The 24,115-nt window shown below is 47.6% G+C and overlaps 1 protein-coding gene across 9 annotated transcripts in view; it reads left to right on the top strand.

The window, feature by feature from the left end:
- The window catches only part of rbms3 (RNA binding motif, single stranded interacting protein), an 858,736-nt gene that overhangs the window by 796,130 nt on the left and 38,491 nt on the right, over nucleotides 1-24,115 (top strand). For all 9 annotated transcript variants that reach the window (XM_070880858.1, XM_070880857.1, XM_070880852.1 and 6 more), the window contains one exon: nucleotides 20,464-20,574. In XM_070880858.1, the coding sequence (XP_070736959.1) occupies nucleotides 20,464-20,574 (111 nt within the window). The remainder of the gene's footprint in view (nucleotides 1-20,463; nucleotides 20,575-24,115) is intronic.

Genomic DNA, 24,115 nt, shown 5'->3' with positions numbered 1-24,115 from the left:
CCCACTTCCCCCCACCCCACCCCCGGACCGGACCGGACCCGACCCCCCGGACTGGACCCGACCCCGACCCCGACCCGACTCCTGCTTCCCTCCCCCCCCACCCCACGCCCCCGGACCGGACCGGACTCGACCCCCCGGACTGGACCCGACCCACGCTCCCCTCCCCCGACCTGACCTCCCTCTCCCTCCCTCCCTCCCACCACCCTCCCCGACCCGACTCGCGCTCCCGACCCGACCCAACGCCACCTACCAGTAAATCTGGTGCTGGGGACGAGCCCTGCCCGAAGTCTTGGGCCTGGCCGGGCCCGGCCCATTCAGCCTCCCCCCCCTTCTCCTTCCCCCTCCCCCCCTTCTCCTTCCCCCTCCCTCCTTTTCCTTTCCCCCCTCTTCCCCCTTCCCCTTCCCCCCTCCTTCCCCTTCCCCTTCCCCCTTCCCCCCCTCCTTCCCCCTTCCCCCTTCACCTTTCCCCCCATTCTCCTTCCTCCCCCTTCCCTTTCCCCTTCTCCTCTCCCCCGCTTCCCCTTCTCCTCCTCCCCCTTTCCCCTTCTCCTCCTCCCCCCCTTCTCCCCCATCCCTCCCCCTTCTCCCCCTTCTCCCCCTTCTCCCCCATCCTCATCCTTCTCCCCCTTCTCCCCATCCCTCCCCCTTCTCCCCCATTCCTCCTTCTTCCCTTCCTCCCCCTCTGCCTCCCTCCCTCCCCCTGCCCCCCCTCTCTCCCTCTACCCCCCTCCTCCCCCTCCCCTCGCTGTCAGAAACACAGAGAGTGAGAGACACACACAGACAGACAGACAGAGAGATAGAGACACTGACAGAGAAACACTCGGGGGGGGGGGGGGAGGGGGGCGGGCATCCCAGCATGCTATTGGAGGGCTCCCGGTGCTGCAGTCAGTAAGTAGAAAATGTTTTATTTATTGATTTAAAAAAAAAATTATTTCTTATTAATTTTTTTTGATTGATTTATTGGTTGATTTATTGATGTTTTTATCATTTATTATTGATGATGGCTCTTTATTTGTAAAACTGAAGTGTTTAATGTTTGTAAATTTCCCTTTAAACCCCCACCCCCCCATTCCCTACGCCTGATTTGTAACCTACGCCTGATTTTCTAAAGTGTAGATAAGGTTTTTTCGAGCGTACAAAAATCTTCACTTACTCCATTCTAAGTTAGTTTGGAGTAAGTTTTCACTGCAGAAACTTTGAAAACAGGCGTAAGTGGCCGGACACGCCCCCTTTTGAAAAAAAAATTCTGTTCCAAAGTGAAACTGTTCTAACTGACTAGAACTGGAGCAAACTAAATGCTGAGAATTTGAATTTCTAAGATACTCCGTTCTACACCAGTTGCTCCAAAAAATCAGGAGCAACTGAGGCCAAAACTTGGGCCCTAGGACTTGAGTACATAATATAATCTGACATTTCAGTGCAGTACTGAGGGAATGTTGCACTGTCTGAGATGACCTCCTTCAGATGAGACAGTAAATCAAGGTCTTGTCTACCTGTTCAGGTGGAGGTAAAAGGTCTCATGGTATTATTTGAAGAGGAGCATATTTCTCCTGGTATCCTAACTAACATTTATCCTTCAACTAACATTGCCAAAGCAGATTAACTGCTCATTTATCTCACTGTTTGTGGGACCTTGCTGTATGCAAATTGGCTGCAAGATTTGGCTACAAAACAATAATGACTGCACTTCAAATTGAGAACGTGAATGGAACTATATAAATGCAAATTCATTCCACCCCATGTGCAGCTGTTTAAAATGCCTGTGAACTACTTGTAGGAGTATGCGTGTGTGTATGAACTAGGCCCATACAGCAGAGCCTGGTCTCCAGTCGTCTTCGATCCCCTTGCCAATGGACCAAGATCTTGCTTTGACAAACCCGTGTGGTAGCTGGTGTGCAACGGCCACACCCCTCCACACTTTAAGATGAAGTTCCGGACCTGGAACGTCGGGACCCTCATGTACAATCCCAACAGCAATAGACTGGAATGCCATACTGCTGTCATTGCCCGGGAACTCTGGCGCTTCGACGTAGACATCACTGCCCCAAGCAAGACCCGGTTGGCAGGGGAAGGCCAGCTCAAAGAACAAGGTGATGGCGACCCCTTCTTCAGGAAAGGTAAACCAGAGGAAGAACGCCGCCTCCATGGGGTAGGCTTTACCGTAAAAAATGAGCTAGTGGGCTGTCTCAGAGACTCCCCTTATGGGATAAGCGAATGCCTCATGACTCTTCGGCTCACCCTAGCCTGGAACCAATGCGCTACGGTCTTCAGTGCGTACGCCCCAACACTGGAAGTTACAGACGAGACTAAAAAGGAATTCTACTCCAGCCTTGAACAATCCCTGTCCCGAGTCCTAACGGGCGACAAGCCGATCCTCCTTGTTGACTTTAATGCCAGAGTTGGAAAGGACACTGATCTCTGGGGAGGTGTGATTGGCAGAGAAGGGTTAGGGAAAGCCAACTCCAACGGTACCCTCCTCCTGCTGAAATGCTTAGAACTCGGTCTCGTCATAACCAATACCCTGTTCCATCAGAAGGACAAATATAAGGCCTCATGGCAACACCCTCGCTCCAAGCACTGGCATCTGCTCGACTGGGTCATCGTCCGAACGAGGGACCACAAGGAAGTGCACATCACCCGCGCCATGACAGAAGCTGCGACTGCTGCGTGGACCACTGCCTAATTCGCTCTGCCATCACCATCAACATTGCCCCAAAGCAGCGACGACAACAGAAACAATGCCGCAGGAAAATCAATGCCGGAGCACTCAAAGATCCTGCTAAGAAAGCCCTATTCAGCTAATGCCTCGCTACCAACCTGACGACTCCCAGTGACCCAGAGACGCAACGTGTCCACAGTGCCTGGTCTGCCCTCAAGGCCTCCATAATTAGCACCTGTGAAGAGACGCTCGGTCACTCGACCAGGAAACACTAAGACTGGTTTGACGAGAATGACCCAGGAGATCCAGGAGCTAATGTGCCAAAAGCGTAAGGCATTCTTGAACTGGAAACAGCAAAACAACTCGAGAGCAAGAAAGCAGTTCTACAGACATCTGAAGACCGAGGTCCAACAGAAAACCCGCGACCTAAAGAACAGATGGTGGGTGGAGAAAGTACAAGAAATCCAGCAGCTAGCCGACAACCACGACGTGCGAGGATTCTTTAGCACAGTCAAGACCACCTACGGCCCAAGCGCCCAAGGCTCTACCCCACTGCTGGCCAAGAATGGAGAAGTACTCATCAAGGACAGAGAGGCAGCCAGTGCCTGTTGGAAGGAGCACTTCGAAGATCTCCTTAACCGAGACTCTGTCTTCGACGTGAGTGCCCTCGACTCCATCCCGCAGCATGCCACCCGCCACCATCTCAGCACAACCCTAGCCCGGCACGAGGTTGAAAAGGCCATTCGACAACTGAAGAACAACAAGGCATCAGGAGCAGATGGAATTGCCGCAGAAGCACTAAAACATGGTGGAGAAGCACTATTGGCACGGGTTCATGACTTCATTTCTCTTATCTGGAAGGAGAGCATGCCAGGAGATCTCAGAGACGCTGTATTCATGATCAGCTTCAAGAGAGCTGACAAGTCCGACTGCGGTAACTACAGAGGAGTTTCCCTGCTGTCGGCCACCGGGAAAGTCATCGCAAGAATCCTCCCCGATCGCCTTCTCCCTGTGGCTGAAGAGCTCCTCCCAGAGTCGCAATGCGGATTCCAACCACTAAGGGGCACAATGGACATGATCTTCACCGCACGGCAAATACAAGAGAAATGCAGGGAACAGTATCAACCCTTGTACATGGCCTTCTTTGACCTCACAAAGGCTTTCAACACTGTTAACCGTGAGGAATCCTCCTCAGATTCGGCTGTCCTCAAAAGTTTGTCACCATCCTCCGTCTGCTCCATGATAACATGCAAGCCATGAACCTGACCAACAGATCCAGCACAGACCCATTCCACGTTCGGACCGGAGTCAAGCAAGGCTGTGTCATCGCACCAACACTCTTCTCGATCTTCCTTGCTGCAATGCTCCATCTCACCCTCAGTAAGCTCCCCACTGGAGTGGAGCTAAATTACAGGACAAATGGGAACCTGTTCAACCTTCACCACCTCCAGGCCAGATCCAAGGTTGCCCCATCCTCCGTCATTGAATTACAGTACACAGACAACGCTTGCGTCTGCGCACACTCGGAGGCCAAACTCCAAGCCATCGTCAACATCTTCACCAAGGCGTACGAGAGCATGGACCTTACACTAAACATCGATAACGAACTCTACCAACCTGCCCTTGCCACACAACACTGCTGGGGATGTTGGCCTGATTGAGAACACTGACGTCGGTGCGTATGTCTTCCCAGGAGATTTGCAGGATGTTGCGGAGGCATCGCTGGTGGTATTTCTCCAGCAATTTGAGGGTTCTACTGTATATGGTCCATGTCTGTGTCTGCGCACATTCAGAGGCTGAACTCCAAGTCATCATCAACATCCATCGTCTGCCCCATCTGTGACAGAGACCATAGGTCCCGCATTGGACTCTTCAGTCACCTGGGAACTCATTTTTAGTGTGGAAGCAAGTCATCCTAGACTCCAAGGGACTGCCTAAGAAGATCACCTGATTTGTGCACTTTCGATAACAAACTCTCATCTGCACTTCAAACAGCTGAGCAGCATATAAGGTAAAAGAGACTTAGCAGTTTTTAAGTAGTTTACATGAGTTTCATCATCATCGAAATCGAGGAAGACCTGCTTCCACTCTAAAAGTGAGTTCTCAGGTGGCTGTACAGTCCAATGTGGGAATTACAGTCTCTGTAACAGGTGGGGCAGACAGTGGTTGAAGGAAAGGGTGGGTGGGGAGTCTGGTTTGCCGCACGCTCCTTCCACTGTCTGCGCTTGTTTTCTGCATGCTCTCGGCAACGAGACTCGAGATGCTCAGCGCCCTCCCGGGTGCTCTTCCTCCACTTAGGGCAGTTTTGGGCCAGGGATTCCCAGGTACCAGTGGAGATGGTGCACTTTATCAAGGAGGCTTTGAGGGTGTCTTTGAAACGTTTCCTCTGCCCACCTGGGGCTCGATTGCTAGCTCCAGGCTAGATCCAAAGTCGTCCCATCCTCTGTCATCAAACTACAGTACGCAGACGACGTTTGCATCTGCGCACATTCAGAGGCTGAACTCCAAGCCATCGTCAACATCTTCACCGAGGCGTACGAAAACATGGGCCTTAAACTAAACATCCATAAGACAAACGTCCTCCACCAACCAAACCCCGCAACACAGCACTGCCCCCCAGTCATCAAAATCCACGGCGTGGCCTTGGACAACATGAACCATTTTCCATACCTCGGGAGCCTACTATCAGGCAGGGCAAACTTCGACGACGAGGTTCAACACCGCCTCCACTGCGCCAGTGCAGCTTTCGGTCGCCTGAGGAAGAGAGTGTTCGAAGACCAGGACCTCCATTCTGGCACCAAGCTTATGGTCTACAGGGCTGTAATGATACCTACGCTCCTATATGGCTCAGAGACATGAGAGTAGATCATACCCGAATAAGTCACCAGCATGGTGGATAGGGGAGGGTCTATGGATGTTGTCTACATGGACATCCAGAAGGTATTTTATAAGGGATTATGTACAAAAAATAGAGTGCACAGAATTGGAGGTAACCTTGTGACATGGGTTGGGAGGTAGGAAACAGAGAGTAGGGATAAAGCTTCCTTCTCTGATTGGCAGGATATGACAAGTGGCGATATCCAGGGATCTGTATTGGGGACTCAGCTTTTCAACATGTATATTAATGATTTGGATGAAGGAATAGAGTTTTATATCCAAGGTTGCAGATAACACTAAGTTCGGAGGCACAGTAAATTGTATAGATGGGAGCAGGAAGTTGCAAAAGGGCAATGACAAACTAAGTGAGTGGTCAAAAGGAGTTCAATGTGATGAAGTGTGCAGTCATCCACTTTTTTTCTGAGAGAGACAAATCAGAATATTTTCTTAATGGTGAGGAACTACGGCCTAGAAATTCGAGATCACTAAAAACCTGCTACTGCTCCTGCAGGCTGGAATTAGCAACCACTGGCATGACCAGTAAATTGGTGCTGATTGCTAATTAACATTAACCCAGCAGTAAACTTACCGTGCAAGGCCATTTTCATGGCGTAAGTCTCGGCAGCAGATCCAATGTAGCGTGGCCATAGTGTTATTATAGCAACAACAGCCTCCTCTTAAACCGAGGCTGTCATTTTAGAGAGCAGTTCGATCCCCTAAAGGGAATCTGCCTTCTAAAATGAAAAAACATAAAAATCATTTAAAAATAGGCAGCTTTTAGCACTTGTGAAAAAACAATTAACATTGAAAAGAATACTCAAATGGGAGTCTTCATCTCTTAAAGCTGAATTACCATCTGCACCTAAAAAAATGGGGAAAATTCTTCAGCAGTAACACAAATGGCTCAGCAATCCAAGGAAGGGGCATTCAGCATTCCGCACGCAGCACTCCAGCTTTGTGCAGGGTTCAACACTGCAAGAGAGGTCCTCTATCAACAGGGGCAAAGAGGCCCTTCAGAAAGAACGATGTGGGACCACATCACCGAGGCCGTCACTGCCAACAGTGTTGCCCCAAAACTTGGCTCCAGTGCCCAAAGAAGCTTCATGAACTCAGACCAGTGGTCAATGTCAGTGAATGCATCTTCAAAAGCCATCTCCTACCAACTGCACCACTAGCTGGACAGACTTCTCAATGCATGACTCTTCCTCCCCTCCCCCCACCAATCACTCACCTACCAACAATCTGTACCAAACACGGGGCAAACCTCCCATTCCTAGCTTCACCTCACCCTCTTGGAAGAGATGGTGCTGGCCCTTCTTGGTAGGGACATGGCTGAGTTCTTGTCCAACAGCGGGGCTAAAAGGATACAAGATGCTGGTATCCTCATATGTTATTCTCCTTCTGGCATGCATCTCTTGCTTTCCCGTCCTCCCCTCACCACAACTCCACCCTTGTGCCTTCCTTATTTCACACACTCAAGAAATGTGATCTGTCCAGCCAATGGTTGACCAAGAAGAGGGAGAGAAGAGTGAAGAAGAGGAAGAAGAAGAAACATCATCACTTGATTTGACACTCCCAGCCACCAGCTCCTCAAGATCGACCAGCAAGGCCATTTGCAGTGTCGCTCACTAAAAGTCAGCAGCCTTCCACCAGCCATGCTGCAGCCACTGGGGTAGCACTGATTGACATTAGCAGGATAGGCAAAGGCACACTCAAGACAGTCATGAAGAGAATGCATAATGGTGGAGTGGATTTCTTGATGTCATATTGAATGGATAGATATGTAAAGTTGGATTGGAATGTTTACGTTGTGGTAGCTTTTGTTTCAGCATTGTGGCCAAGAGAACACTGCGAATGTCCATAACAGAGGGACGGTAAGGTGTGGGACAAATGTTGAAAGGGGAATTGGGGTTGTGGTCACTGGTACCGCAGGCGGATGATTCCACCCTAGATATCGTGGCCAGAAAAGGGCTGTCTGGGTTGCTTCCTTCTTTCTGCTTCCTCCTCTTCTGCTTTGTCTTCTTCTGTGTCCTTTACCATCCGAGGCCTTGCAAGCGTCCCGCACACTTAAAAAAAAACTTTTAGCATGTATTACACAAAGTCCCTACTTATATGACATTTTTAAAAATCCAGTCCAAAAACTTAAATGCAAACTTACCTGAAAGATGTGTGTGTCCCTTTAGGAAGTGCTGACAGCATCTCTGTCAGTCTGCTGCACACTCGCTTTTCAGAGCGAGCTTAGGACCCAGCACTAAACTCAGTTCTAAGGTCCAAGTTCACAGACCGTGACGTTAAGTCGGCATTGCACGCCGATTGACATTGTGCTCTCCATATTTGCATGTCCCGGGCCAGCACTGCTATTGGCAGCACTAAGGCCTTCACCAAAATGGCGGCCGCCGAGTCCCTTGTCAGAGAAGGGCATTAGAGTGGCGGCCGCCATTTTTTTCCAGGATTGCAGCATTAGCTCATGGTGGTGAGTAGCCCAATAGGCGTTGTGGAGGATCAAATGGATTTAGGTATCCATGTACTCAAATCACTAAGAGTTAGTGCACAGGTACAAAAAGTAATCAAAAAGTCCAATGGAATGTCAGCCTTTATCTCAAGAGGGCTGAAATACAAAAGTGAGGAAGTTATGCTACAATTGTACAGAACCTTGGTCACACCTCATCTGGAGTACTGAGTTCAGTTTTGGGAATCAAACCTCAGGAAAGATATATTGGCCTTGATGGAAGGTGCAGCATACATTCACCATATGTCAAGCCCTGGTTTCAGCAAGCGTTCACTTGGTCCACCTCCAGAGTGATTGAAGAAATACACATGCAAAAGAGATCTAGTTTAGTATCAAGGGGATGCTATTATTACACCCCAGGGCTATGCTATTGTACAAGTAGATATAGGGCAGTGCGAGTCAACTTTCATAAAAGTGATACGCTTAAAAAACTTAAGGGAGCAATTGATGGCACTGAACAATAGAAAGTATCTATGACAGACCCAAATTTGTAATAGTATGGTTGATCGTACTATACATTTTAGGGCTGCTGCTTAAATATACCCATCACTTCCATTCAAATGAAGGCCAGTTTCTTTGGAGAAGACCTTGCTGTATTTGTTGCAAGCTGATAATAATTATTATTTCTATCGCCCAAGTTGATGAGAATATAGATTGCAGCCCTACCATTATCTGGAGAGATGTTTGCAAGGTCTGGCCTTCCATGTAGCAGCTGTTACTGTTGAGACAACTTAATTCCTTTCAAGATATTCCTTAATAGGTCAGCCATTACAGGCAATGGGATAGCGTTTCCGCTAGTTTGTATTAGTTATATCAGCACAATCTGGGTGAAATCGGTAGAGGCAGCAAATAACATCTCATGAACTCAAGCCTAAGTTATATCAAGCGTTAATCGAGTTTTTGCAATCTTTAACACTGGTTTAAAAATCATTTCGCCCGAAGTACACCCCAGGCCCCCAGGTCAAAATAATGAGCAGGTAGAGTTGCTGCCGATTGCGCCCATTTGAGGCTGTTCAAGGAGGATCTTCAAATTGAGCTCGTTGTTTTGAGGCGCACAGGATCTAGAAAACACATTTTCAAAGCTCTTGCATTTTAAAAACTATGGGGGAGAAATTCCCCCATATTGCCCAGTCGGAAGTCCCACCCACGACACGAAATTGGGCCTTTCGCTGTCTGCAGTGCTCCGCTTCCTTTGAGGGGCGCTCCCAGGGTAGTAGTACAGCGCTGAGGATGCTCTACGTGGATGCTCTGCGTAGTGCTAATGCTCCACAAAGCCCATCCCCTTCAATTAAAGGCGCTTTGGTGGCCGCCATTGGCCACCAGGGATGTGTGAGACCGGGCCAGCAGCCCAGCACCCAAAACGTTGCCAGGCTGCACAGTGGCGGCCTGGTCTATGCTAGGGCCGCCATGTTCGGGCCGACCCAAGAGTCGGCCAACCAACAAAGATGGCAGTCTGGTGCGCTACAGTTTCCCCTGCGGGTCATTAAGGGGTCGGGGCAGTGAGGGGTTGCTGCATACGGCAATAATGTCATCGCTGGTTGTGCAGTGGCCCGGGGCGCTAACCGCGGGGCCAGCGCCTCCCAAACCTCCGGAACAATTTCCCGGGAGGCGATACCGCCCCCTCCCCCAGACGAAAACGACCTTGCATCCCGTTAGCATCCCCCGAATGCGCTAACGGGGCTATACAAAGGGCCAATTTTGCCCCCGATGTAATTTACTAAGAAACTGACGAGTAAATGGTTCTCCAGTTTTTTAAAGTCATTTTCATTGATTTAAAATCAAGCTATTCACAGGTTGGGCACACTTCATTAAATTCCTTATTTTTTTTTGACAAATCCATTTTCAGCTGTATTAATGGGCTCAATTGAGACCAGGAGCTGCTCAGTTTTTTATTGGAGTAACTTGGTTTCTCTGGCGTAATTTAAAAATTCCCATTTTCCACAATCAATTTGCACCAGTGTAAGTGAGTTAGTTAACAATTTTTTTAGTTTCTTTTTTTCTCTCAAAAGGGGGCGTTACCAGCCACCTGCGCCAGTTCTGCCTATTTAGGCAACTTTGGCCAGCTAATAGTTACTCCAAACCGACTTAGGCCAGCATATGTGGCCACTTCAGAAAACCCTTGCAGAGAGTTAAAGAAATCGGCGCAGGTAGGTACATCGGAGGCCATTCGGCCTGGGATAGGGGCGGAAAGGGAAGCAGAGAGGACTGCACCTAAAGCACCAAGACTTACAAAGCACCAAACCTTGGAAACAAAAAGTAATAAGCATTCAATAACAAATAAAAAAATTGAAGTAAGTCCTACCTTCATCTTAAAACTTGGCCTGGGAAGGCAGCGGGCCGGCCGGTGCGGGAGGCCACTCGACCTGGACTAGGGGTGGGCAGGAGAACTGATAATGCTCTTGCCTGGATGATTTCAATCAGTTCTGCTGCCCACCCGCCCCTAGCCCTGGCCGAGTGGTCTCTCGGTGGGATTTCTAAGAGTTCGATCACTCCAGGAGGCCACTCGGCCAGGACTAGGGGCAGGTGGGCAGGTGAACTGATAGTGATCAGTACCATCAGTTCTCTTGCCTGCCCGCCCCTAGCCCTGGCCGAGTGGCCTCCCGGTGCGATTTCTAAGATTAAAGTGATTAAAGCTTCAAATCAAATGGAACTAAGCAGTCCGTGCAATTGCCACTCCATACCCCTACTCACAACATTTGGGCGGCATCGAGTCCCACACAGCAGCTGCAGCAAGATACGGAGAGGCTGGGGGCGAGGGGCTACTGCGCATGCGCGGACACTTCACTGCGTATGTGCAGACGTCCCGGCACTGTTTTTGGCGCAGGACGTTGGCTCCACCCCCGACTCGACTGAACATGCTGCGCGACCACAGGGAGGAGGCCGGACAGCGGCCAAAGTGGGGAGGAAATTTTTCGCCGCACTTACCGGAGAAAAGCGGCGCATCCTCCAGTAAGTGTGCTGAAAAACGGGCTGGGCCAAAATTGAGCCTAATAACACTGGACCAGGTTGCCACTCTTAAATTCATAATTAAATACTTTTCAATGCAAAGAAAAATAATGATTACATTCTGTTGCACTAATGATTATGCTCATTCATGAAAGATCTGATATTTGTGTTTATTCAAATACATTTCAAGAGCAATTTGTGCCTAATTTCCCAATTGTGCTCAAAGTGAAAACTTTATCCCAATGACTTTTGTTTGCTTCCTGAGTTAGCCCTGAGTTAAGAATTTCAAAAGCCTCCAGCCTTTCATCAAACAGTTTTAACTTGAGCCAATTAATGCCCTGAAATTCCGATGTCCTGGGTCCATAAGAAGTTCCTACGGACCCGGGAAGGCATCGGAAAAGCTGGTTTCCAGCGAGCAATGCGCTGGAAACCGACATTTACGATCTGTCAAGTTTTTGGTCTTGACAGAAGGCCGCATTTCGGGAGTTAGGACATTTGCAGGGTAAGATTTCTGATATTTACGAATATCTGGCTCTGCAAATGTCCTTTAAAATACTGCGCCTGAAAAAGCAGGCATATAGCCTACTTTTGCAGGCGCAAGTGGTTAAAAATACACATACAAATAAAAAATAAAGTTATAAAAGCATTTTTTATTTTTAAATAAAATGTTTTTTTTTTAAGTCGGAAAACTTTTTTTTTATAACAATTTAAATTTAAATACATGTTAATTGTGTACTTTATTTTCTATTTTTTAATTATTTTTTAAGTGTTTGTGGGGGGGGGGTTCTCATTCATAGCAATAGGAGTTCCGTACTTATGGAACTCCTATTGCTATGAATGAGAAACTATACTGTACCTGATTGGCTGCTGTCACTAGATCCCGGCCTGTGCACGTCCCTATGTTCACAAGCTGGGCGTGCAGTCACCTCTGGGCCTCCGGCTCGGAAGTTCGAACAGCCGCAGTAGCAGCAGGTAAGTGCGTATCATTTTGCTTTTTTTAGGTCGTTTCCCCATGGGAAGAGGTCGAACGGAATTTCAGGGCCAATATGTTAGTGTCTCGTCTGTGGAAGGTTAGAGAAATTATTACCCTTGATTCAATAAGATAGCCTTAACTCGTATTCTATATTCACTATAACAAAGGATGTCCTTTCAGAGTGTAGCTAATCAAATATATTGGCCTAGTTAAATATAATAATAATACAGTACTTTCAAAACATGAAGCAGGACAGAGCTTCCAGTTTATCACATAGATTATAAAGTAATGTGGACACGTGCCATCAGTGCAACAAGGAATCTGAATGCAGATCCCTGCCCTCTGCCCCAACACATATTTCCTCCTCCCTCCTGTCTTTCAGATGAGACATTAAACCGAGGCCCTGTCTACTCTCTCAGGTGGACAAAAAAGATCTCATGACACTGCTTCGAAGAAGAGCAGGGGAGTTATCCCCGATGTCCTGAGCCGATATTTATCCATCAATCAATATAACAAAAAAAAAATTATCTGGTTATTATCACATTGCTGTTTGAGGGAGCATGGTGTGCGCAAATTGGCTGCCACGTTTCCTACATTACAACAGTGATTACACACCAAAAGTATTTCATTGGCTGTAAAGTGCTTATAGAGGCCCGGTAGTCATGAAAGGTGCTATATAAATGCAAGTCTTTCTTTCTTTCTCTCTCCCTGCCTAGGACAACCGGGAAAATAAAACTATTCAGATGCACTTAAAAATAAAATGCTTCTCAATTATAAATGACAGCTCACCAGACTTAAAGACATAATCCTTCAGCATGAATTGTGAAATGACTCTGTATTCATACAGAATGAGCAAATTGCTCATCTGCAGATGTGTTTCCCTGCAGGAAATGTTGGTGCCCTGACTTTCACTTTGGATTCAATGCACATGAATTCACACCCCTATCCTCCCTGTGTTTCTGGCCCATCATACACTCTGTTTTTAAAATAATTTTTATTTATTTTGATATAATATAATTGCAGTAACAATCTAAATGAAATAACTCTACTTAACAATGAATTCATCCAAATCACTGAAACATTTCTTTATATCGTTCTCATTAATTGATCTTGAAGGGTTATGTAATAGAAACAATGAACTTGGAAAAGTAAAACACTGATGACATTTACAGGATTCATTTAGACTCTGTTACTAATCTTGATAACTGTTATTTATTGATATTAAAAGCTCATTCATTCCTGCCCAGATATTAAATCTCTTCAAGAAGCATACAATAATAAATGGAAAGGTGGATACACACATAGATGAATACATGGATAGAAAATGCAGATGCATGCCTCCCTTGAGCAAGGCTGTTTAAGTTTACAAAGCTTCCCATATAACCCTTGAGTACTGAAATACATTTTCAGCTCACAAAATACATATGTATTTGCTGTCATAAAACATCTGCAAAAATTATCTGTGAAATTTTTTAGGCAATGTGTAATAAAGTGAGTTTGAGTGATACGCAGGGTCACAGTGAATTTCTTAACTCACACATTTTTGAAGTAATGGGGAAAATTTTAACCCCAAAAAGCGGGTGGATTGGGTCAGGTGGGAGGTTAAAGAGTTAAAAACCTGAATCCTGATCCTAACCCACCCACTTCTAGTTTTAACGGAGGCAGGACGGGGGGTGGGCAGCCAAGCCGTTCGCAGGAGGCGGGTTGGCCCTTTAAATATTCTAATGACTCTGAGTGCCTCATGGTGATCCACCATTTTAAATTTCACTGTGGCCGGGCAGGTTTCCCAGGCCTCAGGGAACCTGCCAGCTAAATGAAGGTGAGGACTGCTGGATCCAGGAGGTAAATGCCTTTCCACTTACCTGCAGGATCCAGCATGTCTGTCTCATCAACCCCTCTACAATCGGACAAGCCCCCACCATTACGATCTGCCCCCGACCTTCCCCTCCCCACCCCGAGGCCTCCAACTTCTCTGCCCCACCTTCACAAGGCCTCCGATCTGTGACCCAACCCCTCTGGACTTCCAACCCCCGTTCTCCTGGGTTTCCTGACCGTTTTGCAGCCCATCCCCGCCGTTCCCCCACCTGCCTCCAAAGTAAAATTCCGGTCAATATTTCAAATCAAAAGCTGCTTTTCATGATAGTGCTGAAAAGTTATTGCAGCTCTTAGGGCTTAAGTTTCGGCCTGAGTTGCTCCTATCTTTTTGGAGCAACTAGTTTAGAACGGAGCATCTTAGAAATTACAATTCTCGGCATTTAGTTTGCTCCAGTTCTAGTGAATTAGAATAATTTCATTGTAGAACAGATTTTTTTTTCAAAAGGGGGCCTGTCCAGCCACTTACGCCTGTTTTGCAAGTTTAGGCAGCGTAAACTTACTCCAAACTAACTTAGAATGGAGTAAGTGTAGATTTTTGTACACTCAGAAAAACTTTGCCTACACTTATAAATCAGGCGTAGGGATCGAGAGATGGGGGTGGGGAGGAGGAGGGTCTACAAACATTAAACACTTCACTTTTACAAATAAAGAGCCATCATCAATAATAAATGATAAATAAATCAATAAATCAACCAATAAAATAAAAAAAATAAAAAAAATAATAAAAAATCAATCAATAATAAAAAATTAAGTTTCTGAAACAGCGTGCTGGGATGCCCCCCAGTGTCTGTCTCTCTCTGTCTCTATCTCTCTGTCAGTGTCTCTCCCTCTCTCTCTGTCAGTGTCGCTCTGTATTTCTGACAGTGAGGGGGGGGCGGGGAGGGGGGGCGAGGGAGGAGAAGAGGAGGGGGAGGGAGAGGAGGAAGGGAAGGGAGAGGGAGGGGGGAAAGGGAGGGGAGGGGGAGGAGGGGAGGGGAGGAGGGGAGGGGGAGGAGAAGGGGGGAGGAGGAGAGGGAGGGGGGAGGAGGAGAGGGAGGGGAGGGAGAGGAGGAGGGGGAGGAGAGGGAGGAAGAGGAGGAGAGGGAGGAAGAGGAGGGGGAGGGAGGGAGAGAGGAGGGAGGTGGGAGAGGAGGAGGAGAGGGGAAGGGAGGGGGAGAGGAGGAGGATGGAGGGGGTGAGGAGGAGGGAGAGGAGAGGGAGGAAGAGGAGGGAGGGAGAGGAGGGGGAGAGAGAGAGAGGGGGGAGGGAGAGAGGAGGAGGAGAAAGGGAGGGGGGGAAAGAGGAGGGGAGATGAAGGCTGAACGGGCCACTCCGTAGACTTTGGGCGGGGCGGGTGGGCCCTGCCGAGGAAGTAAAAGCCGGACCGGGCCGCCGAAGATTTCGGGCGGGGCCCGCCCCCAGCAAGATGCCGGGCGGGCAGGTGGGCCCCGCCGCCGCCAATGTGGAGGGGGGGGGAGAGGAGGAGTGGGGGTAGCGGGAGCTAAACGGGAAGGAGGAGCGGGAGCTAACGGGAGGGAGGGGGGAGGGGAGCGGGAGCTAAACAGGAGGGGGGGCAAGCGGGAGCTAAACAGGAGGGAGGGAGGGAGGAACGGGGCAGCAGGAGCTAAACGAGAGGGAGGGGGGTGTGGGAGCTAAACGGGAGGGAGGGAGGGGGTGGGGAGCGGGATCTAAACGGGAGGTGGGGGAGCGGGAACAGTACTGGAGAGAGGGAAGGAGGCCCGAGTCTGATCTTCGCCCTGGCAGCTCATTTGGCCAGGGCTAGGGATGACGTGCTTCGGGCCCCTCCCTCACAGCCTCGGAGGCCTGGAGCTATTGCACGTGCACATGCGCGCTAGGACACCCTAGCGCGCATGTGCAGCGGTCCCGGCACTGTTTTCAGCCCCTTGACCTGGCTCCGCCCTCCACGCATTCTGCTGCGCTGCGACAAGGGCCTGGATCGACCAGACGGAAGCGAGAATGCCAAGGTAAATAATAGGCGCCGTTTCTGTTCTAAAAAATCGGCGCACCACACGAATATGCACCGTTCTAATTCTGGGGCAAACTTGGGCCCTGAAAGGGCAACTTTTATGTCGAACTGGCTATGCCAGCTAGCCTATCTTACCACTGCAATTATCTAAGGGCAAGATTATGCCAAACAGGCTGCTGGAAATTTTCTGGAGCAATTGTGTGTTTTTTTTCTCTTGGCCCCTTCCAATGTTTTAGGAAAACCTAAATCCGAAACATATTTACAAATAATCATTATTGATATTCATGACTGTCTCATTGTTATCTATTATCACTGTTCAAACATACAACTCCAACAGGAAATAAGTGCTACATCAGGTTATAGAATAGTTTTCGGATTAAGGTCACAGCCAAGATGATGATTGTTAATGAATGGTACAAGTAATTGCGATTAAAAAAAAACTATTGCAGATATCTTTCAGAGTTTAACCCCAGGAGAGATGCCAATTAGAAAAGATGCCCAGCAGATAATTGTGGCTGAGACAATATTGGAAAAACTTGAAGCACTCAAAGACAAATCTCTTTTTTCCATGAAAAAAAGAAAAGGAGTGAAATAAGGTTCAGGTTGTCTGTATGTGGACAGTGTTCATGATAATGATTCAAACAGAAAGTGCAGACAGTATGCACATCTGTGCACATCCTGTTGCCAACAAGAATCTTTATTTCAATGTAAATCTTTAAAAGCCAAGACAGACCTCCCTTGTCCTGGTGAGCTGTCCAGATCAATCGTTGCTGCCAACAGTCAGTCTCCCTCAGTCGTCCACTGAGAACTCCAATTGATAAACCACACATGCAGAGACAGTCACGCATATGCTTTCTGGCAAGTATTATGGCGACAATGTCCACAGGGTATTTACGTACACTTTCCATCTTCTTGCCCCATCTCCCCACACACGGACATTTATATATACACACACACGCAATTCCTGCAGAATAGAATATCCCTCTACCTTTTAAAAGTGTAATTACAGTCACTGGCCTTTCAGTCCACAGCATCATCAGTCCAAGCACAGAACTGTGGTTCTATAATATAAATGCGGCATGATAGAACAGCCATGAGTCTATTAGTGGTTCACAACTCTTCTGCATTACATAAATGTTAACATGCTTCTCTTAATAGATAAATATCAAAACGTCTGCTTAACGTGAGAGCTAGTATCTTTCGTGAATAACTTCCTTTGATGTGTTTTGAGGAATTTTTCTTTTAATCGCCAATTTTCTCAAAGTACTATTAGCTTTCAGGAGTTTAGCTCCAAAGATGTTGGTTGATGTTAGCAGACATCTCTTTAAAATAAATAATGAGGAAAAACAATTTAATCCAAGTGGCACAAAAAACTAAATGCTTACAAGCCATAACCATATAATTTATGTACATAATATAAATAATATAATATATATGCTCCAAGTAAAATTGACAGAGAATATTTCTGCTCCTCTCTTTTGCTGGTTCTTATTTGCAATTGAGATCAAAAGGCTCTTGTATTATTACGCCTGGGCAGATTGTATTAAGTCTTTCATACCGCTCAATATTGTTTTCTCTGCTTCTGACAGAACTCATATATACATGTCACATAGAATTTCTACTAGATTGCTAGAAAAAAGGTAATGAATGGGATTGTTTTAAACCACATGTACTAGAAATTAATTCCTTCCAGCAGATTGTAAAACAAAATTAATCTGATCTTAATGTTTTAAGAACCAGCTGGTATCAACTGAGATGATGTGTAAACACAAGAATTGATTGTTTTTGAAAAAGATTTAAAAAGCATTTTAACTTTATTAATTATAAATGTTCTGAATGTGGAGTTGCAGTGAAGATCTTTTTGAGGACTGACAGAGCACTTTGATTTTTCTTTCCAGTGCACAACAAATGGGGTCCGAAATTGCCCCCCCCCCTCCCCGCCGCTTGAAACGGGACACACGCACCCCGTTTCAATGGTTTTTACCGCAGCTGTGGTTGGGGTCACCTCTTGAGTGAAATTCCGCTCTTTGTTGTTTTTCTTAATTCGGATCCGGAGGTCTCTCTTAATGCGGGCGGTGACTACACCAGAGGGGCGGACACACAGCGGTGGCAACATCTGAGAGGCGGATATTGGAGGCGGTGCAGAGTAGCCGCCGCGATGACGTCTTCACAGCGCCACGTCACCACGACTCTCCCCTTCACTTAAAGTGGAAAGCCTTCGCGATTTTAAAACTTCGGCCCACTGGGCCACCAGGGAGGGTTTCGGCAGGGCCAGCTGCCTGGCACCCAAGAGGCCGTGCCAGGCTGCCTGTTGATGGCCTGACCTAACCCAGGGGCATAATTGTCGGGCCAACATGACAGTCGGCCGACGATAATAAACATGGTGGCAGCAGCAGTGCATCGTCCCCTTTAAGGGAAGCCGCACCGCCGTTGCAGAAGGCCACAGCCTCACCGGACCGCTGGGTGGGCCGAAGATTTTCAGAGCGGAATTTCGCCGGCGGGGGGGGTGGGTAGAACGGCGGCGCACACGGTAATGATGCACTTACCACGGATCGACAGCAGTGGAGCGGTAGGGGAGGATCGGGGCACCGCCCGGGAAACCTCGGAAGGGTAATTCGGCTAGCAGCTGCCATTCCACGAAAAATCAGCAGCCACTCCACTCTGCAGCATGGCGGCTGATTTGCAATAGTAACAGGCCTTAAGGAGAGAGGCAATTTCGGCCCCATGGAGTTTAGGATGGAGTTGCTCTGCCATGTGTTTCAATGGGCCAGATTTTGCTGTCAAGATAATGGAGCGGCTGATGGTGCTCGCCAATGTGGGTTTAAATGCGAATATCCAAAAGTTACTGGCCGCCTTGTGCTGCTCCACCGTTAGCTTCACAAAAATATCATTTCACTGTCTGCCTCGCCATTGAAATGCCTTTAATGCCGTGAAATTGCTGTACTTGCACGTTCGGTACAAACTAAACTCGCTATAGAAGGTTAAGTCTCATCATTACAAGTGTAAGCACCCTTTTAACGACATGATAATTGTTTAGTACTGCCACTTAGCCTCTCTGTTACTGAAAATGAACAGTTTCAAGTGTGGATTCACTGTTGTAGGAGATTTTTTAAATGTCAAATTTTTACATTTTTTTACTTTTCCTTTCTCTTTCATCTCTCTCTCTTAATCCAATCTTCCTTTCCTCTATTTATTACTTGATTTGGCATTTAATTTATCCACTCTAAACTACACTTCATTCTCAGTCATTCCACTGTTTATTTCTCAATCCTTCAATCTGATTGGTTAAGGGGCTTTACAGTTGCTTGCTCTGTTCACTCATGTCCTCGATGCCTTGTTCCTTGCTGCAACATTATCAACTTGCAGTTTCATCAACTTGCTGGGCAAAAAATTGAAAACCTAAACATGGAAGGGCAAGTCTAACAAATGGCAGACACCGTTAGATGCTTTGCTCCTGCAAAACCTTGGCCATTAATGTGATCCCTCATCAATTCTATTCATACAATCCAGGTTATGGAAGATGGTCCTATTTTAACTGAGGCATAAATCTTGAAATTAAGGAGTATTTAGATATCAGCCTTCGCTCAGTGGTATCACTCTTGCTTCTGAATCAGAAGGTCATGGGTTCAAGCACCTCTCTAGAGATTTCAGCGCATAAGCTAGGCACAAATTCTGACCCAATAAGTGCAATAGTACAAAACTTGGAATGATTACAATAAAACAGTGATGGTATTATAAAACAAGAGGGTGGATCTTTTAACCATCAACTATAACCTGATATTAGATTACAGACTTGAAATAGCTCCCCAACATCATACCTATATCTATAGACATATACACACCTATCTATGAACCCAGAACTATTTTCATTCTTTGTGAGGGGTATTATTTTAATTTGGGTGAGTTTTGCTGCTTGCAGATGCTTCCAGTTCAGATGCCAGCTATCCCTGTACAATTCCTTGTCACACAAGAAGATGGGCAATTATAACATAATTACTGCAGGATTTATACGAACATAAGAACAATGACGGACATTGCTTGTCCCATACAATTGCGATAACTTGTGTATCACAATAGATACACTCCATCCCACCTAAAACCATGTGATCTCCTGGGAGAGGCTAAAAACTAGATAAAAATCCCAGGCCACTTTGGAGAAAAAAATCTGGGAAATTCCTCTCCGACCCATCTAGGAGATCACTCTGGCCCAGAATTCCCTGCGGTACCTACCTTCTGTAGGAGGTGATCTCCGCTGCAGCCAGAAACGAGTTCAGCTCTTGCTTGAAGGAATTCAGCGAATCAGCATCCACTGCACGAGATGGCAGCCTGTTCCAGAGATCCATTATTTTCTGGGAAAAGAACCATCTCCTGATCGCTAACCTAGATGTAACCTTATACAACTTAAATTTGTGACCCTGGTCCTCCCTAACCTATTTAATTGAAACAAGCTGTCACCTGGAACACAATCTATTCCCTTCATTATCTTATAAACCATATAAATTTTATCAAGAATTGATTATCAGAAAATTGATGCTCAGAATCTATAGTATTTGATAAAAACCAATTGCATTTATAAAAATGTAAACATTAGGATTGCATTCAGCTTTGATGCAAAATGATGAGCTATGAATTTAACTGAATTGTTGCGTTTCTTTCAGGGTGCTGTGATAACGCCCACAATGGACCACACCATGTCCATGCAGCCAGCCAGTATGATGGGACCTTTGACCCAGCAGATGAATCACCTGTCACTGGGCACAGCAGGAACAGTGAGTGCTAGAGATATCAATTAACTTCAATATGAATTGCTTCATTTCATAATATGATATCAATGTCCCTGTTAAAGGCATATGTTAAGAAATGCAAGCAGCGATGTACAAGGGGAGTATAAGAACAAAATGTGTGTCCTAAACTCCTATCCAGAATGGAGAGTTTGGTGTAGAATAGAAAGATAAGTACAGCCAGCAGTTGTTGTTGAAAGACAATCATTGGCAGATCAACTCTGCACTCAACCCAACTCCCAATGGTGACCCTTCTCATCTGACCCGACTCCCAATATCAACCCTCTCATCTGATCCAACTGCTAATGCCAATATTCCTCATCCAACCTGACTCTCAATGTTGTTATGTATGTATGTAGACCTTACCCAAATGTAAGACTTGCCACTAGGGGGCACACCTGTAGGAGACCTAAGGGTCACTCTGGCACTCTGGGGCAAACAGGTATAAAAGGTGACTTACCATGCTGCTTCTTCACTCTAGAGTCTGAATAAAGAGACCAAGGGTCACAACAGTTTGTGCTTGCGATATAGTCCTGTGAATTTATTCTGAACATAACAAATTTGCAACGAGTAATGGATCACAAACTTTCACGCGGTAATGGCTGCCATTGGTATTCTTGAGAGATTTGTTGAGGGTAATGATTGGGACGCCTTCATTGAGCGCCTCGACCAGTACTTCATGGCCAACAAATTGGACAAAGCTGAGACGGCGGCCAAGCGCAGGGCGATTCTCCTCACTGTATGTGGGTCATCGGTATATGGCCTCCTTAAAAATTTGCTGGCACTGGTCAAAATAACGGACAAATCTTAGGTAGAGCTGTGTACACTGGCTAAGGACCATCTCAAGCCAAAGGAGAGCATCCTGATGGCCAGGTACCACTTTTACACGCACCATCGCTCCGAGGACCAGAACGTAGCGAGTTTTGTCGCCGACCTAAGACACTTGCGGGGCAGTGTGACTTTGCAGGATCCTTGGGGGAAAGGTAGCGGGACATTTTCGTTCTTGGAATTGGCCACGAGGTCGTCCTTCGCAAACTGCTGTCTGCCGAATCCCTAGGTCTGAGCAAGGCCATCACGATAGCCCAAGCCTTCATATCCACGAGCGATAACACAAAACAGATATCTTCACAGAATCGAAGCTCACCAGCGAGCACCGTGCACAAAATAATGTTTGCAGCAGGCAGAATGACACAGGGCAGCACCCACCCGATTGCAGAGGCCAGACCTAGGCCTAGAGTGATTCAGAGTCCGCCGTGGGGCGTGAATACGTATCCATTAGCACCATGTTGGTGCTGCGGGGGCAGCCATAGAGCTCATCAATGTAGATTCAAGCCCTTTGTGTGCAAGGGCTGTGGAACAATGGGGCACCTCCAACGAATGTGCAAACGATCTCTGACTCACCACGTGTCAGAGTCAGGAGACAATGACCGATCCAGCAAGGACCACGATGAATGAGCAGGAGAGGCAACTCAACCTGAGGATGAAGAGGCAGTATATGGGATACACACCTTCACCACCAAAAGCCCTCCGATAATGTTAAAAGTTGAACTTAACGGCGCTCCAGTCACCATGGAATTAGATACGGGGGCGAGTCAATCAGTTATGAGCCAGAAGGCTTTCGAGAGGCTGTGGAGCGACAAAGCACAGCGACCCGAGCTGATCTGATTCAGGCAAAGCTGCGCACCTACACCAAGGAACTGATACCAGTTATTGGTAGTGCGGACATAAGAGTATTCCATGAAGGAGCAGTGCACAATTTACCACTTTGGATTGTTTCAGGTGATGGGCCAATGCTGTTTGGCAGTAGGTGGATGGGGAACATCCGATGGAACTGGGAAGACCTCTGCGTACCTTCTCCGGCGAGCGAGGCCTCCCTTTCCCAAAGGCCGAGCAAACCCCCACTTCCAGCTGAACCAGGCATCGAAGTGCAAATCCATTTGCAGATCCCTGAGGCTCATCACAACCCCAAGGAGTAAAGTTCAACCGAGCAGTGGTACAGGCACAGTACCCACCACCCAAAGCCGACGACCTCTTCGCGACGATGGAAGAGGCTGCAGGTCGACCATGCGGAGTGGGACTCCGGCCAAAACGATCCGAATGCGTCTCCCCGATGCCAGAGGCAAAATACCTGGGGAGGAAGATCAAGGCAGTCGGCATCACGGACACGGACGAGAGGGCGCCCAGACCACGGGACAAAAAGGCGTCCAGACCACAGGACAAGAAGGCATCCAGACCACGGGACGAAGGTACGTCCAGACCATGGGACAAGAGTGCGTCCAGGCCACGAGACGGGCGAGCGTCCAGACCACGGTTCGAGAGAGCGTCCAGACCACAGGACAAAAGAGCGTCCAGACCACGGAAGGTCGCCGCAACAGAACGGAGGAATATGTCATCCAGCAAGGAAGACGACTGGGTTTGGGGCAAAGGTAAAGGGGTAGCCGCGGTGAAGGCCAGGAACCCACTATGCTCAAATAAATTGTGTGTGCCATGTAACCTTTGTGAGCGATCTTTCGCGGCCAATGATGTACCATTGTATGGGGTTGGGGGTACCTTACAACAAGCCAAAGTAGTGGGTGAACACCAACTGGTCGTATATGTATCTGACAAAGTACTTGTAACAAGTAATGTGTTATCACACAGGGTCGGGTGTGTTGTCCAGCAAGCCAAAGTAGCGGACAAACCCCAATCAGTTGTATATGTATCTAACAAAGTATTCGTAGCAAGTGTGATGTTACCGCACAGGGTTGGGAGTGTTGTGCAGCAAGCAAAAGTAGTGGGCGAGCCCCAAACGATTGAACATGTATCAAATAAGTTAAACAAAGCAGCAGCTTGTGTTCACGGGACTAAAGAGACGCACCAAAGAGTGTCCCAATATGTGCTTGAGTCAGACAAGCTGTTCACCCACAAGCTTTGGAGAGCAGAGACACCATGATCGATGCGTTGTTTCGAGAATGTCCAACTCTGTCTGTGCACTTTAACATGATCTGCCACAGGCCAGGCACAGAGAGCGGCACCTATGCTCTCAGTTGGCTACCGTTGCCCACACCCGGGGTGGAAACGGCGCAGCCTGCAGACCCACTCGCGGTCGTGGAAGTGCTAGAAAGCGAGGGGTCAACCGTAACAGCCCCCCAGCTTAGGACCTGGACTAGCCAGGATCCCACGTTACCGCCTGCCAAACGTGAACTGCTAGACGGGATGTGGCAACCTATCTGCCAAAGAGACGATAGACCTATCCCAACTTTGCAAAGCAAGGCAGGGCGGCTACACACAGTCGGTGATCCGGGGCCCCCATACTACGGCCCAATGTCCACGGGGACCACAAGGCCTCTCGCCACTATCGAAAGTCTCAAGGCAATTGCGGCCATCCTGGGCTTGCCAGACCTCAGGGTCAGCGCCCAAATCACTAAACCTAGCACGGCACGTACCACGGTAACTCCCTACAGACCCGGCCATCTTGAGTGTTATGCACTCACCAGACAGAATCATTCAGAACCGAGCCTTCCGCATGCCATCAACAGAGAATGCATCA

Source organism: Pristiophorus japonicus, chromosome 5, assembly GCF_044704955.1.
Source record: "Pristiophorus japonicus isolate sPriJap1 chromosome 5, sPriJap1.hap1, whole genome shotgun sequence".
Lineage (NCBI taxonomy): Eukaryota > Metazoa > Chordata > Chondrichthyes > Pristiophoridae > Pristiophorus > Pristiophorus japonicus.
Note: the sequence above shows the minus strand (reverse complement) of the source record. Positions and strands in the feature narration are given on the sequence as shown.